Source organism: Ranitomeya imitator, chromosome 7 (assembly GCF_032444005.1).
Source record: "Ranitomeya imitator isolate aRanImi1 chromosome 7, aRanImi1.pri, whole genome shotgun sequence".
NCBI classification, from domain to species: Eukaryota; Metazoa; Chordata; class Amphibia; order Anura; family Dendrobatidae; genus Ranitomeya; species Ranitomeya imitator.
The window spans coordinates 37,766,417-37,781,635 of NC_091288.1; the positions used below are offsets into that span (position 1 = coordinate 37,766,417).

The following is a 15,219-nucleotide window of genomic DNA, read 5'->3' on the forward strand; positions in this document are numbered from 1 at the left end:
TCGAACTGTATATTTTATTTTTGCATTTATTAAAATTTTTGCTGTGGATTCCCCTATTTCCATGTATGAGAATGGCATACTGACGTTACAAGTGTCAGGCATGCTTTGGAATGGAAAAACGAGAAGTCTCTGCTGTTTAGAGCGTCTATGGGGAACGATATGAATATTCCATAATTCATAACACAAAGTCATAACATGCAGCACAATAAATGCACTTTGTAACATTTACACCATCAGTAAATAAAGCACCAAACAATCAGCTAGATCATAAAGTCTCATCAGGGCAATGTTTCTTTTTCCTCCCCTTCTTCCAAGAGACATAACATATTTTTATTCTTCCATCCACGTCCTAATATGAGGTCTTGTATTCTGAGGTCTTGTATTCTGTAGTTTTGAATGACACGATTCATATAACCATACGATGTACTGGAAAGTGGAAAACAAATTCTAAAAGGCAGTGAAATTGTGAACCTTGAGGGTATGTGCACACGTCAGGTTTTTTTCCTGACAAAATCCGGAGAAATCTGGCAGAAAATCGCGTTTTTTTCCGTGCGTTTTTCTCGCGTTTTTTGCGCGGATTTTTTGCGTTTTTTTTTTTTTTTCCTGAATGCATGAAATCCGCAGAAAATCCGCAAAAAGAATGAGCATGGCCATTCTTTTTGCGGATTGCGTTTTTTTTGCGGAAAAAAACGCATACATCTGCACAAAAAATGCGGAATGCATTCTAAATGATAGGATGCATAATTTGAGCGTTTTTTATGCGGATTTATAGCGTTTTTATCGGGAAAATCCGCAAAAAAAACGCGAAAAATCCGGACGTGTGCACATACCCTCAATCCTTCCCAAAAAAAAAGAGAAAAAAAACTGAAAAAAACCTCACAATTCAAAGTTTGTTTTGTTTATTTTTTATGGCGTTCATTGTGCAAAAATGACGACCTGACAACACAATTCTTCAGGTCACGACGATGACGACTATACCCAATTCATATCGCTTTTTTATTTAAATGGTGAAAAAAATGAAGACATTTATAAAATAAAGAAATAAATTAATTGATTGTTTGTCGCCATTTTCTGATAAATGCAGCTTTTTTTTCAGTCGATGGAGCGGTGTGAGGGATTGTTGTTTTGGATGGCGATCTGTCGTTTTTATCTATGCCATTTTGGGGTACATGCAATGCTTTCATGGCTATTTATTGCTTTTCTTTTACTAGGCAGGCAGGTGCGGCAACTGAAAAACAGCAATTTTTATAGATCGGACTTTTACAGATAAGCGCATTTAATTTTTTATTTTTTTATTTCTAAACTGGGAAGAACAAGTCATTCAAACTTTTATTTTTTGTTTTATATTTTTCAAAATAGTTAATTTATTTTTAACTTTTTTAGCCTCCTTACAGATTGTACCTGCGATCCTTCAATCGTTTGTTATATCATCAAAATGAGGTTCTCTTATAAAGCTCTGGATGGGCTTTATATGAGGACCAAGATGGCAGTTATGGGAGCCTTCAGCAGTCCCCAGCAGGCAATGACAACCCATCGGCACTCATTGATTTCGTCTTGACCAAGTCCATGTAAGCAATTATGAGATTGACAGCAGAAAGTAAATAGTTAAACAGCAGTGACCTGATTTCGCTCCGGACATTGCCGTTACACGCAGGTGCTGGCTGTATAACACAGATGGCACCTGTTCAGTCCCTGAGCCCGCTCCATACATCCACATTAGAGTAGTATGTACTTGTGCCACACATGGGGCTGGGTTTTTTTTTATGTAAAAATATTTTATCCATGTATTAGAAGTTTTGATCACTGGGGGCTGACAGCAATAGCCAAAATGAAAGGTCAGAAGCGCTCTGCTGACATGATATTTTGTTTTATCCCTGACGTAAATGCTGCATTTCTCCTGAATCCGGCGTCGTTTCTCTTTTGTTCCTATGACTCTCTGTTCCCGAGATATGGCCACTTCCTCCCTATATGTAAATTTGATCTTTTTACCAAAAGGGGCGTGGCCACGAACACTTCTCCGCGGATGTTTTCATAAGGACGACGCCTTCTCTGCTAAAGAGACTAAATTTAAATACATGAAAGAAGTCGCCATATCTCAGGAACGGAGAGGCGCAAGAACAGAAGAAAAACGTCATTAGATTCAGGAGAGCAGCGGCATTTACACCGGATTAAAAAAAAAATAAACATTTACGGAAAGTGACAATTCCTTTAACTGTGCCACTCATCTAATTCCACACAGATATATAATCTGATTAGGAAAATAGGCAGCGGTGCACATCCCACAGTAGTTACTACACATAGATCCAGTTTACAGTTAAAATGTAAAGAATGGCCACACTTTCCCTTTTCATTTACCCTTTTGTCCTAGAAACCTTAATCCACTACCATCAGCAATAGGGCCCAGGAGAGCCAAGCCATGCCCCTTTGGATAAACCCTATTGATAATGGCTTAGTCACATTTTTGAAGGACTATATATTTCGGAGGTTTAGAAAGAAGTAGCGGCATTCTGTTTTTCTCTTTCTTCTGTAGACTTCTTACTTTTATACATGAAGCATCACACTCCTATATGTGACTTAGGGGAACACCTGCCACTGGTAATATAGTCAAGAACCTGAAGTGCCTGAATAGGAACCTGAATGTGGCACTACAAGTCCCATAAGTGCAGTGTCGGGCAGTAAGTAACTGTGATATCTAGCTTCACGCCCATTACAGCTGCTGGCGCCACTACCATGCTACTGTCCGCTTATACCATGTGGCAAGTCACCATTGTTCTGCATAAGTAAACCCTGTGTAAGTCTTGATAATTCTCTCTAAAAGTTGTCTAATATTTCCTCAGGTCCGCAGCGCAGCTCTGGATTTGTCAAGAATGTCTTTTCTTATCTTTGGGTAAGTTGGGTGAAGTTCTAAAACCTGTGGAAAGAAAACGACACTTGGTGATTAAAAAAAATAAACACTTATTCTGTAAATGTATTTTTTTTTTTTAAATAAATTTGTCCAGCATGGAAAGGTATGAAAGTTTGCAAATCACTTTATTAAGGAGATTTGTCTTCATTCCTGTAAAACATAAAATCGTGCAAGTGGCTTCCAAACCCCCTCCTTTTCCCCAATCTGTTTGCCTGACTTTAGCTGCAATGATATCAAAATGTGCTCAGAGTACAGATGATGGCAGTGAAAAGGTCAGCACATAGGTCCTCCGCTGAGTGTTACTCTTAGGTCACGTGCAGTATGTGTAAGCCATCACCAGGAGTGGGTGATAAATACAGAAGTGGTGCATATGTTTCTATTACATTTTTCTTCTGATTTTTCCACTCCTGGTTTTGGCTTACAAATACTGATGCAAAATACTGACCAAATACTGAACGTGTGAATGTGGCCTTATCAGAACGATCTCCTGCAGCAGCTTGTCTCCTGGGGTCAGTAAGACACCAGTGCTAAGCTGACAATTTCACTGCAATCATCTGTACTCCAAATGAGCACGTTCTGATTCAAATGCAGCTAAAAGCTGGCAAACAGAATGGGGAGAACCAGGGGTTTGAAAGCCACTTACAAGTATGTTTTTTTACAGGACTGAATACAAATCCCTTAATAAAGTGATTTGCAAAGTTTCATAACTTTCCATGATGGAAAATACACTGCTCAACAAAAATAAAGGGTACACTTAAACAACAGAATCTAACTCCAAGTAAATCAAACTTCTGTGAAACCAAACTGTCCACTTAGGAAGCAACACTGATTGACAATCAATTTCACATGCTGTTGTGCAACTGGAATAGACAAGAGATGGAAACTATTGGCAATAATCAAGACACCACATCTCAGTACCAATGCTTTCTGGCTGATGTTTTGGTCACTTTTGAATGTTGCTTGTACTTTCACACTCGTGGTAGCATGAGATGGACTCTACAACCCACACAAGTGGCTCAGGTAGTGCAGCTCATCCAGGATGGCACATCAATGCGAGCTGTGGCAAGAAGGTTTGCTGTGTCTGTCAGCGTAGTGTCCAGAGCAGTGTTCCCCAACTGCAGTGTTCCTCAAGAGCCACCAACAGGTCATGTTTTCACGATTTCCTTAGTATTACACAGGTGATAATTGCATCAGCTGGACGAGCAAGGATCCCTTCACCTGTGTAATACTAAGGAAATGCTGAAAACATGACCTGTTGGTGACTCTTGAGGGCCGGAGTTTGGGAACACTGGTCCAGAGGCTGGAGGCGCTACGAGGAGACAGGACAATACACCAGGAGACGTGGAGGGGGCCGTAGGAGGGCAACAACCCAGCAGCAGGACCGCTACCTCAGTCTTTGTGCAAGGAGGAACAGAAGGAGCACTGCCAGAGCCCTGCAAAATGACCTCCAGCAGGCCACAAATGTGCATGTGTCTGCACAAACGGTTAGAAACCGACTCCATGAGGATGGTCTGAGTGCCCGACGTCCACAGATGGGGGTTGTGCTCACAGCCCAACACCGTGCAGGAAGCTTGGTATTTGCCACAGAACACCAGGATTGGCAAATTCGCCACTGGCGCCCTGTGCTCTTCACAGATGAAAGCAGGTTCACACTGAGCACATGTGACAGACGTGACAGAGTCACTGCCTGCAACATCCTTCAGCAAAACCGTTTTGGCAGTGGGACAGTAATGGTGTGGGGTGGCATTTCTTTGGAGGGCCGCACAGCCCTTCATGTGATCGCCAGAGGTAGCCTGACTGCCATTAGGTACCGAGATGAGATCCTCAGACCCCTTGTGAGACCATATGCTGGTGCAGTTGGCCCTGGGTTCCTCCTGGGTTCCAATGCCAGACCTTATGTGGCTGGAGTGTGTCAGCAGTTCCTGCAAGATGAAGGCATTGAAGCTATGGACTGGCCCGCCCGTTCCCCAGACCTGAATCTGATTGAGCACATCTCGGACATCATGTCTCGCTCCAACCATCAACGTCATGTTGCACCACAGACTGTCCAGGAGTTGTTGGATGGTTTAGTCCAGGTCTGGGAGGAGATCGCTCAGGAGACCTTCCGCCGCCTCATCAGGAGCATGCCCAGGCATTGTAGGGAGACCATACAGGCACATGGAGGCCACACACAATACTGAACATCATTTCCTTGTCTTGAGGCATTTCCACTTAAGATGGATAAGCCTGTAATTGGAAATTCCACTTTGATTTTGAGTGGGATTCCTGATTCAGACATTCATTGGTTAATAAATTTGATTTCCATTGATGATTTTAGTGTGATTTTGTTGCCAGAACATTCAACCTTGTTCAGAACAAAGCATTCAATGAGAATATTTCATTCATTCAGATCTAGGATATGTTAAATAATTTAAAATAAACAGCCTGGGGTCACTCTATTCTTGATAACCGGCCATGATAAAGCTGACAGCTGGGGGTTGCAGCCCGAAGCTGTCGGATTTACTTGCGCTGGTTATCAAGAATAGAGGGCACCCCATGCCATTTTTTTATTTTATTTATTAGATAAATAGACAGGCTCCAGCTGGTGAGTACTCTCATAATATATATATATACAGCCTGCAGTGATCCTCAACCTACTGAACAGCCGCACAGCCAGCTCTTCCCTCTCCTACTGTATCCTCACCCACCCCCTGCAGACTGTGAGCCCTCGCGGGCAGGGTCCTCCCTCCTTATGTACTCGTGTGCCTTGTTATCTGCTCATGTTTAATGTATTTGTCTATATTTGCCCCGTATTCACATGTAAAGCGCCATGGAATAAATGGCGCTATAAAAATGTATAATAATAATAATATAATCTTTATTTTTATATAGCGCTAACATATTCCGCAGCACTTTACAGTTTGCACACATTATCATCGCTGTCCCTGTTGGGGCTCACAATCTAAATTCCCTATCATTATGTCTTTGGAATGTGGGGGGAAAGCGGAGAACCCGGAGGAAACCCACGCAAACTCTTTGCAGATGTTGTCCTTGGTGGGGTTTGAACCCAGGACTCCAGCACTGCAAAGCTGCTGTGCTAACCACTGAGCCACCGTGCTGCCCGTGTCAGCATTACCTGCTTTCGCTGCCACCACGAGCGAGACCAGGCATATGGCAGTCACAGATGCTGGCTCACATGCTGTCATCTGTGTGATAGCATGGGAACCACAGCGATGTGACCGGCGGTAAGGTTACTGCCGATCAGAGCTGGTGTTTTTCGCTCTGTCATACAGATGACAAAGTGGGAAATGCCGGATGTACATAAGAATGGGGTCTGGGTTCGAGTTTAGTTCGGGTATAGTTCTGGTCCTCGAACCAAACTTTTTTTTTTTTTAAAAAAAAGTTCCGCAGAACCTGACAGACCTGAAGATCTATAGGGTCTGCTCTTTTTCCTCCAGAAGAGCAGAATACTTACTCTCCTGGTAACCAAATTTGCGGCTCCTGTACCCGTAACTTATTATTCTGTATAGACCTATATGAGATCTTACCTTATGGCAAACATCAATGGCATCTACATATCTCTTTGCCTTCAGATAGTTAAAAGCCAATTTGTACCCTAAAAATGAAAAGATGAAATTTGATGAATATAGCACAAAGTAGTGTCTAATACCAATTCTGGCACTAAGACCAACATGATAGTCGCAACAGTCATCAAACAGAATCAAAGGGCAAAGGACAGCATAAATTAACAGACAATGAATTCCTCCATAGCACTCCCCTCCCCAATGAACAGGTCTGTAAGTTTTCTCTGTAAGTGCATTCCTTCTTCTTTTCAGCCAATTTTCTCTGCCCTCCCTGATTATGCTTTCTCCCCTCTCCACTGGAGTTCTATGTATAATTCTCTTTCCCACCCTCCTGCTATCCTGCATTTAGCGTTCGTTTGGTTGACACCGTCAGGGACATTTTTTCTTAAAGGAAACCTGTCACCCCCAAAATCGAAGGTGAGCTAAGCCCACCAGCATCAGGGGCTTATCTACGGCATTCTGTAATGCTGTAGATAATCCCCCGATGTATCCTGAAAGATGAGAAAAAGAGGTTAGATTATACTCACGCAGGGGTGGTCCCGGTCCGGTTATGGTCCGATGGGCGTCGCGGTCTGGAGCCTCCCATCTTTTTATGATGACGTCCTCTTCTTGTTTTCACGCGGAAGTTCCGGGAAAGGTCAGAGAGGCCCGGCGCCTGCGCACTGCAGTACTTTGCTCTGCCCTCAACAGGGCAGACAAAGTATGCCGGAGCCGCAGCGTGAATACAAGAAGAGGATGTCATCGTAAGAAGATGGGAGGCCCTGGACTGGACCGCGACCGCCCATTAGACCGTACCCTACCGGGACCGCCCCTGGGTAAGTATAATCTAACCTCTTTTTCTCATCTTTCAGGATACATCGGAGGCTTATCTGCAGCATTACAGAATGCTGTAGATAAGCCCCTGATGCTGGTGGGCTTAGCTCATCTTCGATTTTGGGGGTGACAGGTTCCCTTTAATGCTTGCATTTGGGTCTAAAAAATCATTTTTGCTATTTGGTCTTTTGAATAATTTTGCACCATTTCATCTTCACAGACTCTGTTTCCTTGGACATTCAAGTTTGATGTGGTCTGTGGTCATTAATCAGCTGAAAGCAGCAAAAAAAAAAAAAAAAGGCAGCTACGAGTAAGAAAGTCTCCAAATGGACCATCAGAACGAGCTCACAGATTCTCATTTTGCAGCTGATATCAATCAACAGTGCAAGAGAGGCTATAAAGGGCAAAAATTAAATTTTCTGCTAAAAATGCACACGTTTAAGAAAATAAAAAATTCAACAACCTCTTTAAGAAATTATTGTTAAATACTTGGAAAGCCCCTTTAAAAATGTAATTTGCTAGTATGGTTCCTTTACACACTTATCAGCGATGCTTGTAATCCTAGACTATTCTGTTTTATGGAAGTCTTGGGAGTCCATAGCCTGGACCACCCTCCCAGATCACTAGTACTTATTCCCTCCCGTTCAGCAGTGTGTTCTCCTGTTATGTCATTCCTCCTTACCAACGGTGGGGTTTGTCTGGTTCCCGTATTTCCAGGCCAGTTCATAGTTGCTGGCGGCATCTTTATACGCCTGCTCTTTTTCCATGATGTAGCCGGTGTATTCGTACGCCTTGCAGCAGGACTGGAATAAGAGCGTCGCGGGATGAGAACAAAGGTTACATTACAACATGTTGTTTCTATAATTACTAGAATTTGACTTTCCACGTTGATAGCGATGCATATTACGCTCACATTATACGCGGCGACATTCCTGAAAGATGAGAACACAGAAGTGAGCGGCCGGCGAATGTTTCCAGCACAGAACTGCAGACTCATCGCGAATTACAGGCCGGATCCAGAAGACACCACAGAGATCACCAATTATCTCATTTTCCCTTAACGTCATAGTTGGATATTTCATTTTAGCATATAAATCAAACTTCTGCTAATCCAGATATTCTGATAATCCGGCATTTATTTTAAGATCACAAAAGCATGAGAAATTCAAGGATTCGAAAACAAATAGATAATGACATTTTATGTTCTCTACTTTTTTTTCCAGAAGTGAGTTTTATGTAATTTTTGTGTGACTGATAATCCAGAATTCTTGACTATTCGGCACCTGGGAGAATTAACCCTTTAAAGACCAGGCAATTTTTCATTTTTGTGCTTACGTTTTTTTTTTTCCCCCCATAAATTTTTTTATTCTTTATTTTCCAATCAATGCAGCCATGAGGATTTTTTTCTCTTTTTTGGAGGGACGAGTTGTAGTTTTAAATGACATCATTAATTTTACCATATAATGAACTGAAAAAAAAAATTAACAAGTTTGTTGAAATAGTGCGAATAAAAACGCAATGCCGCCATTAATCTCTGGGTTTTGTTTTTATGCCGTTCATCGTGTGGTAAATGTGATCTGACATCAGGATCCTCCAGGGCAGTAAGATTACAAACTTACAAGTGTTTAGAATTATTTGTATCTATTAAAATACTAACAAATTCTGTAAAAAATAAAATAAAAAATCTATCCGTCACAATTTTCTGAAACTCATAACTTTTTTTCTCACAGTAACTATCACCACAGAGCTGACAGTTTTTGACAACTTTTTTTCTAAATTTCCTGTAATGAAGATCTTCTGTTAATCCAGTCCCTTTAATCCATTTTTTTTGGTCTTTAGAACAAAGCATTTTATTCTTTAACTTTTTTTCATCATTGCACTCCAAGAGCCATAATATTTGTGTTTTATTCATTAAAATTCCACTTTTTTTTTTTGCAGGATGTGTTATTTGTCAATGGCATCATTTTGGGGTACACTTAAGTTAATACCTAACTTTTATTACCTTTTTTATATGTACAGCATACACATTTTTTTTTATTGGAAAATCTGTCATTTTGAAGAAGATTTTGATTTATATATTTTTTTTCACTTGCTTATTAGGTCCCTTAGGGGACTTGAACATGCAATCCTATGATTGCATAAGTAATAAACGGCAATGCATTACCTAGCCTGTCAGTAAGATAGTACATGAGAGACCTGGATGCCATTGCTATCCATCTGCTCCCTGCGACTGAGCTGTAGGGGTGTCAATGGGCTGACAAAGGGAGTGCTCTGCCAAACTTCTCATGTGCCACTGCAATATTGATAGCAGGGGTTAGACTGCTGGGATCAGGGAGAACTCCGATCCTAACACTTATAGCACTAGTACATAAGAATACTGTGCAATCAGTAGGACGTATATATCAGTCATGGAGCACCAAGTGACCTCTAATCATGACGGATATATACGTCAAGCAGGGTTAAGATCTTACATGGAAAAACTAATTTTACAGTGGAATATTGTTGTATGATTCATGATGTTAATACACCGACATGTTATTGATAAATCCATCTATAAGAGAGGACCACAAAAAAAGTTGAAGATGGGAGGAGGGGTGTCATGCTGTAATATGTTCTGCTTTCATTGTGACCGAGGACTGACGAGTTTGACAATCCCAGAATATTTTGCAGGGATTAGTGTGGATAAAATGGAGCGTTCTATAGGCTGAATACAGATGAGCTGAAGTCGGTGCGGCCGTCTGTATTACCAGGGTAATTGCTTCTGGAAAAGGAACATTAGAAGCCCTTAGCGGATTCTTCTTCCCTCTGATAAAAGGTATTTTTCTGATAATGCTCGCCACAGTCAATTATCAGGAAACCTAATTTTTATTACAATCATGGACATGGGAATAAGTATTAGAGTTCCCTTAAATGCCTTTTGACAATCCCCAGCAATTTGACGGAGATGAGGATTATTTAACCAGTGCGTGCAAAGGACAAGGAAAGGTCCACATCCGCCCGTCCCTCTCTCTCATACTCACCCTGTTATGTCGGAGGCAGCGTTTCAGCAGCTCGCCCGCCATGTCGTATTTTCCAGACTGAATGTAAATGTCGGCCAGCAGCAATAGACTCTTTTCAAACTCCTCTGCGTCCGTCGGGTTCCAGTTCATTTTGGAAATCCTTTTCAGCTGGTTTCTCGCTCGTGGGGTTTGCTTTAATATCATATAAGCTGTGGCCATACCCAAAAGAGCGGGCATGTGGTCCTTCTGGAAAAGAAAACAAAAAACACCTATTAAAAGCAACTCGAAACATGTCCATCGTTGTCAGCCTCAGTGATGGAGCCCGGAAGAGGACGCCCATCGGGGCCGTAGAGCCAAGCGTCTGCCATCATGGAGGCGAGTAAATAGAGGGGTGGGGAGTTGGGTAGGAGTGGCGCTCTACTTGGTAGTTAGCAACGGGTTTTCTCCCACGGGTGGGGGGTTTTGGTGCCACTACCACTACGGGATATTGGCTACCGGAGGCTGCAGCGTTCGCCTTTCTCCATAGATTCGCCTGCACATTTCACATCACCTCTGCAGCCGCCACTTCGGTAAATACATTCAGGGCTCGCTCCACATTGGCTTTTTGTTTAGTGGCCACCAGGCAATAGTTCTCCATGATCCGGAGCTCGATGTGACCCTGAAGAGTCTGCGGCTTCAGCTCTTTCAGAAGTTTCTCGGCCGTTCTCACGGCGAGTTGCACAGATTCCTGCTTCTCAGTGGAATTCCTGCAAACAGAATAACAATCGTCACTTCTACGGCAAAGGGAGGACGCTCGGTAATTTAACCATACAGTGGCATGTAAAAGTTTGGGCACCCCTGGTCTAAATTACTGTTATTGTGAACAGTTAAGTAAGTTGAAGATGAAATGATCTCTAAATGGCCTAAAGTTCAAGATTACAAATTTCCTTTGTATTTTAGGCAAAAAAAAAATATTTTCAACTTAAACATTTTAAAAATTACAAAAAGGAAAATGGGCTGATGCAAAAGTTTGGGCAACCTGCATGGTTAGCACCTAGTAGCATCCCATTTTTGAAAGTATCAGAGCTTGTAAACGCTTTTTTGTAGTCGGACAAGAGTCTTTCAATTCTTGTTTGAGGGATTTTTAGCCATTATTCTTTGGAAAAATCTGTTCTGTGAGATTCCTGGGTCGTCTTGCATCCTCTGCTCTTTTGAGGCCGAGCCACAGATTTTCAATGATGTTCAGATCAGGGGACTGTGAGGGCCATTGTAAAACCTTCAGTTTCTGCCTTTTGAGGTCGTCTATTGTGGATTTTGATGTGTTTAGGATCATTATCCATTTGTAGATGCCATCCTCTTTTCAACTTCAGCTTTTTTACAGATAGTGTTATGTTTGCGTCATGAATTTGTTGAAATTTCATTAGATCCATTCTTCCCTCTACCCGTGAAATGTTCCTCGTGCCATTGGCTGTGACACAACCCAAAACATGATTGGCCACCCCTATGCTTAATGGTTCGTGACATGTTTTTTTCCTGAAATTCTGTGCTCTTTTTTCTCCACACATACCTTTGATAATTGTGGCCAAAGACATCTACTTTAATCTCATTGTCCCACATGACTTGTTTCGAAACTACATCTGGATTGCTTACATGTTCTTTTGCATACTTCTGTCTCTGAATTGTATGGTAGGGATGCAGGAGAGGTTTTCTTCTGATGACTCTTTCATGAATGCCATAACTGTGTAGGTGTCTCTGAACAGTAGAACAATGTACCACAACTCCAGAGTCTGCTAAATTTCTCTGAAAGTCTTTTGCAGTCAAGTGGGGGCTATGATTTGCCTCTGTATCAATCCTACGAGCAGCATTCACTGACATTTTGCTTTGTCTTCCTGACCTTATCTTGACCTCCACTGTTCCTGATAACTGCCATTTCTTAATTACATTTCAAACCGACGAAAGGGCAACTTGGACACACTTTGCTATCTTCTTAGAACTTTCTCCTGCTTTGGAGGCCTCCACCATTTTCAGAGTGCTAGACAGGTGATTAGAAGATCACATGACTGCTGTTTTTTGGCACACGGTTAGAGGAGGCTGGGTTTTTATAAAGCTACATTTACATCACCTCACCTTTCCGAACGATGATAGCCATAACCCTAACAGGCTAATTAAGGTCTGAAACCTTGGTCAAAGTAATCTGAGCACACAAATCACCAAAGGTGCACAAACTTTTGCATTGGCCCATTTTCTTTTTTATAACATTTAAAATTAAATAATGAAATTTTTTTTTTTTTTTTTTCGAAAAATAGAAAGGAAATGTGTCATCTTTATCTTTAGGCCTTTTAGCTTGACTATTCATTCACAATACCGGTTGTTTTCACCAGCGAAGCCCATACTTTTACATGCCACTGTACGTCGCCACCTGTATGTTACATTTTAAAAGTTCACTAAATCTCTCCAAGTAAGTTTTGGGTTTCAGATCTCCCCCCGTTTTGCTGCACACCTTTGAACCCATTTCGTTTCATCACTGTCTTTTTAGAAGGAAGATCTCCAGAACTGAACGCAGTGTTCTCAAGCTCATACTACAGCTCCACACACTCTCCTTCTACTGCTTATACCTGCAGCTTCACAATCAATAATATAACTTGCCCTTCAAAAAGCCTGGTCACCGTATTGACTCACACTGAAGCTATCCGAAATCATAACCGACCACCAGGAACATGAACCCTATTACACCATTCTGTGATATCAACAAAAAGCCAGTGCATACCAAATAAACTTTCTCGTATGTCACATATGAAAAGAAAACTCAGGGCCCGAAGGGGAAGGAGTAAGGAAGAGCATAGCGAGAGAACAGGCAGAATGAGACACTGCTACTTTCCAGTAAGCGTTTTATCTCATCCTAGAGCTGGATTAACAGATACACTGCTCAGTACTGCTGTGTAAAGGCCTCCATGCTGCTGCTGCTTCTGTCTTCAAAAGGAGATTTGTAGTTAAAATCAGCTCTATCTCCCAGGATTTAATCCCAAGAGTAAAATTTGACAGGAGCACTTATCTCAATCCTCCTTCACTCTGGTGCTGGGTGTCCCTTCTCATGCTGCTGTTCTTTGTGATCACTGAGTGCTGTGTATAGTGGATGCTTTCCTGAAACGGAAAGTACTTGCAAGCAGCATAATACAAAGAATAGCAGGTTTACCCAGAATCCTTTGCAGTAGGCGGAGCTATGCAAATCATCTCTTTCCACCCCAGTCTAATCCACAGCGATTGGAACTGCCAAGCGTGCAATGCTGCGGATTAGTTTCTAAATTTACACAGCCAACCAATTCCTACCTGTGGACACGTGTTTCGGGCTTTAGGCCCTCATCAGCACAGGGCTGGAATTGGTTGGCTGTATGGAGTGGGTGTTTTGTGCAGCAACACGGGGGGAGATCTGAAACCCAAAACTTACTTGGAGAGATTTAGTGAACTTTTAAAATGTAACATACAGGTGGCGACGTACAGTGGCATGTAAAAGTATGGGCTTCGCTGGTGAAAACAACCGGTATTGTGATGTATTTCCTTTAAGTAGAGGGCTTTTCGGTCTCTTTCGTCCCGCTACATTTAGCCCAACTTGGGTCTCTCCTAAGGTGGCTAGCATGTGTGTATTGAGTGCTGTGTATTCATTCATTCCCCTCTCTTGGCAATGCCATATTGTCTCTTGTTACATATGAGTGTTACTTTCACTTTGTTTCGGCGCTCACTTCGAGCGCTGGTTACCGCTGCTTAAATTTTTACTTTTATGTACGTGACACAATTTTAAATTCACTAATTATAATTTTCGGAATTTTAGATCACCACAAACTACCACAAATTAATCTTATATATATATAGTTATATTTTTTAATGTAAAATAATAAAACATGATTTTATTCCATATTCAATGTAAAGATTCCAATGGATTTTCGATAAGAATAAGCAGCTTGTTGATTCCACACGGTAGTTCATCTGTATGGCATTTGCTTCTGAACTGGAGTAATTCCTTTTCTTACAGGTTCTTGTCCATTTAAGTAGAGATCCTTTTTTTTTTTTTTTTTGCTTATATGCTTCAAATTTGAAAATATTGTCTAGAAATATAAAATAAGTCATTGCATTATTTTTATCATTGTATATACCTCCCTAATCGTTTGAATTGTTAATTGTGTGTCATCATTGAACTTTGACACTGAGTCATCTGACCTGTTGGTGCCATTTTTTTTGTAACCTAGCAAAACTATTTATACCTTTGATGCCTGTATGTTCTGTGCGGTATTTCCTGATGAAGGGGGCATGAGACCCCTGAAACGCGTTGAATAAAACCACTGTGAATCAACTTTACTCTCCTGAAATTCATCTTAGCGGCAGCGCAGAATTTTAACTACAAATCTCCTTTTGAAGACATTATTTTCTCTGGTCGGTGAAGACCTGTGGATCTGCAGCAGCCGCTATCTATATGCTCTAATCTCATCCTAACCAGGTGAGCATATTTTGGTATATATTCTCCTCTGTGTAACGTGGATAAGACCCTAATGCGCTCTTTGTCTCCCCATTCTTTTACAATAGCTGCTGCTTCTGAGCATGCGCTATAGACACAGGAAATCCGGAATCCCTCATGTCTCTACCTGTTATGTCATAACAAAGCACACAGTGTCCATCCACTAGCTCGAAGATAACTGAACAGAGCCTGCAGAGAAAACTTGTGATAAATATCTGATATATTCCAAGACATCACATCATTACTCATTCTGCCTATTCTGAAAAGTCACCTCTATGTAGTGTGACTTCACACAAAGGAACCACCAGTCACGTAGGAGGAGGTGGCGCTAGGCAGGGAGTAGACCTGGAGTGACGGAGGCTTCAGATCTACAATAGCTTTTAAGCTTCATTTGCATATCAATTCAGACGCTGATTTCTTAGGATTGGAGGAACGGACTAGCCAGGTATTGCT

General features: G+C 41.6%; 1 protein-coding gene across 2 annotated transcripts in view; it reads right to left on the reverse strand.

Moving 5' to 3' along the window:
- TTC21B (tetratricopeptide repeat domain 21B) overlaps nt 1-15,219 on the reverse strand; it is a 117,566-nt gene continuing 102,347 nt past the window's right edge. The window contains exons 25-29 of one of the 2 annotated variants that reach the window (XM_069733071.1): nt 10,831-11,026; nt 10,302-10,526; nt 7,964-8,084; nt 6,433-6,500; nt 1-2,911 (exon numbers count right to left, since the gene is read on the reverse strand). In XM_069733071.1, coding sequence (XP_069589172.1) covers nt 2,834-2,911; nt 6,433-6,500; nt 7,964-8,084; nt 10,302-10,526; nt 10,831-11,026 — 688 coding nt within the window. In that variant the 3' untranslated portion in view covers nt 1-2,833. Of the gene's footprint in view, nt 2,912-6,432; nt 6,501-7,963; nt 8,085-10,301; nt 10,527-10,830; nt 11,027-14,223; nt 14,360-15,219 lie in introns of those variants that run through there. The other variant, XM_069733072.1, reaches the window with a different exon arrangement.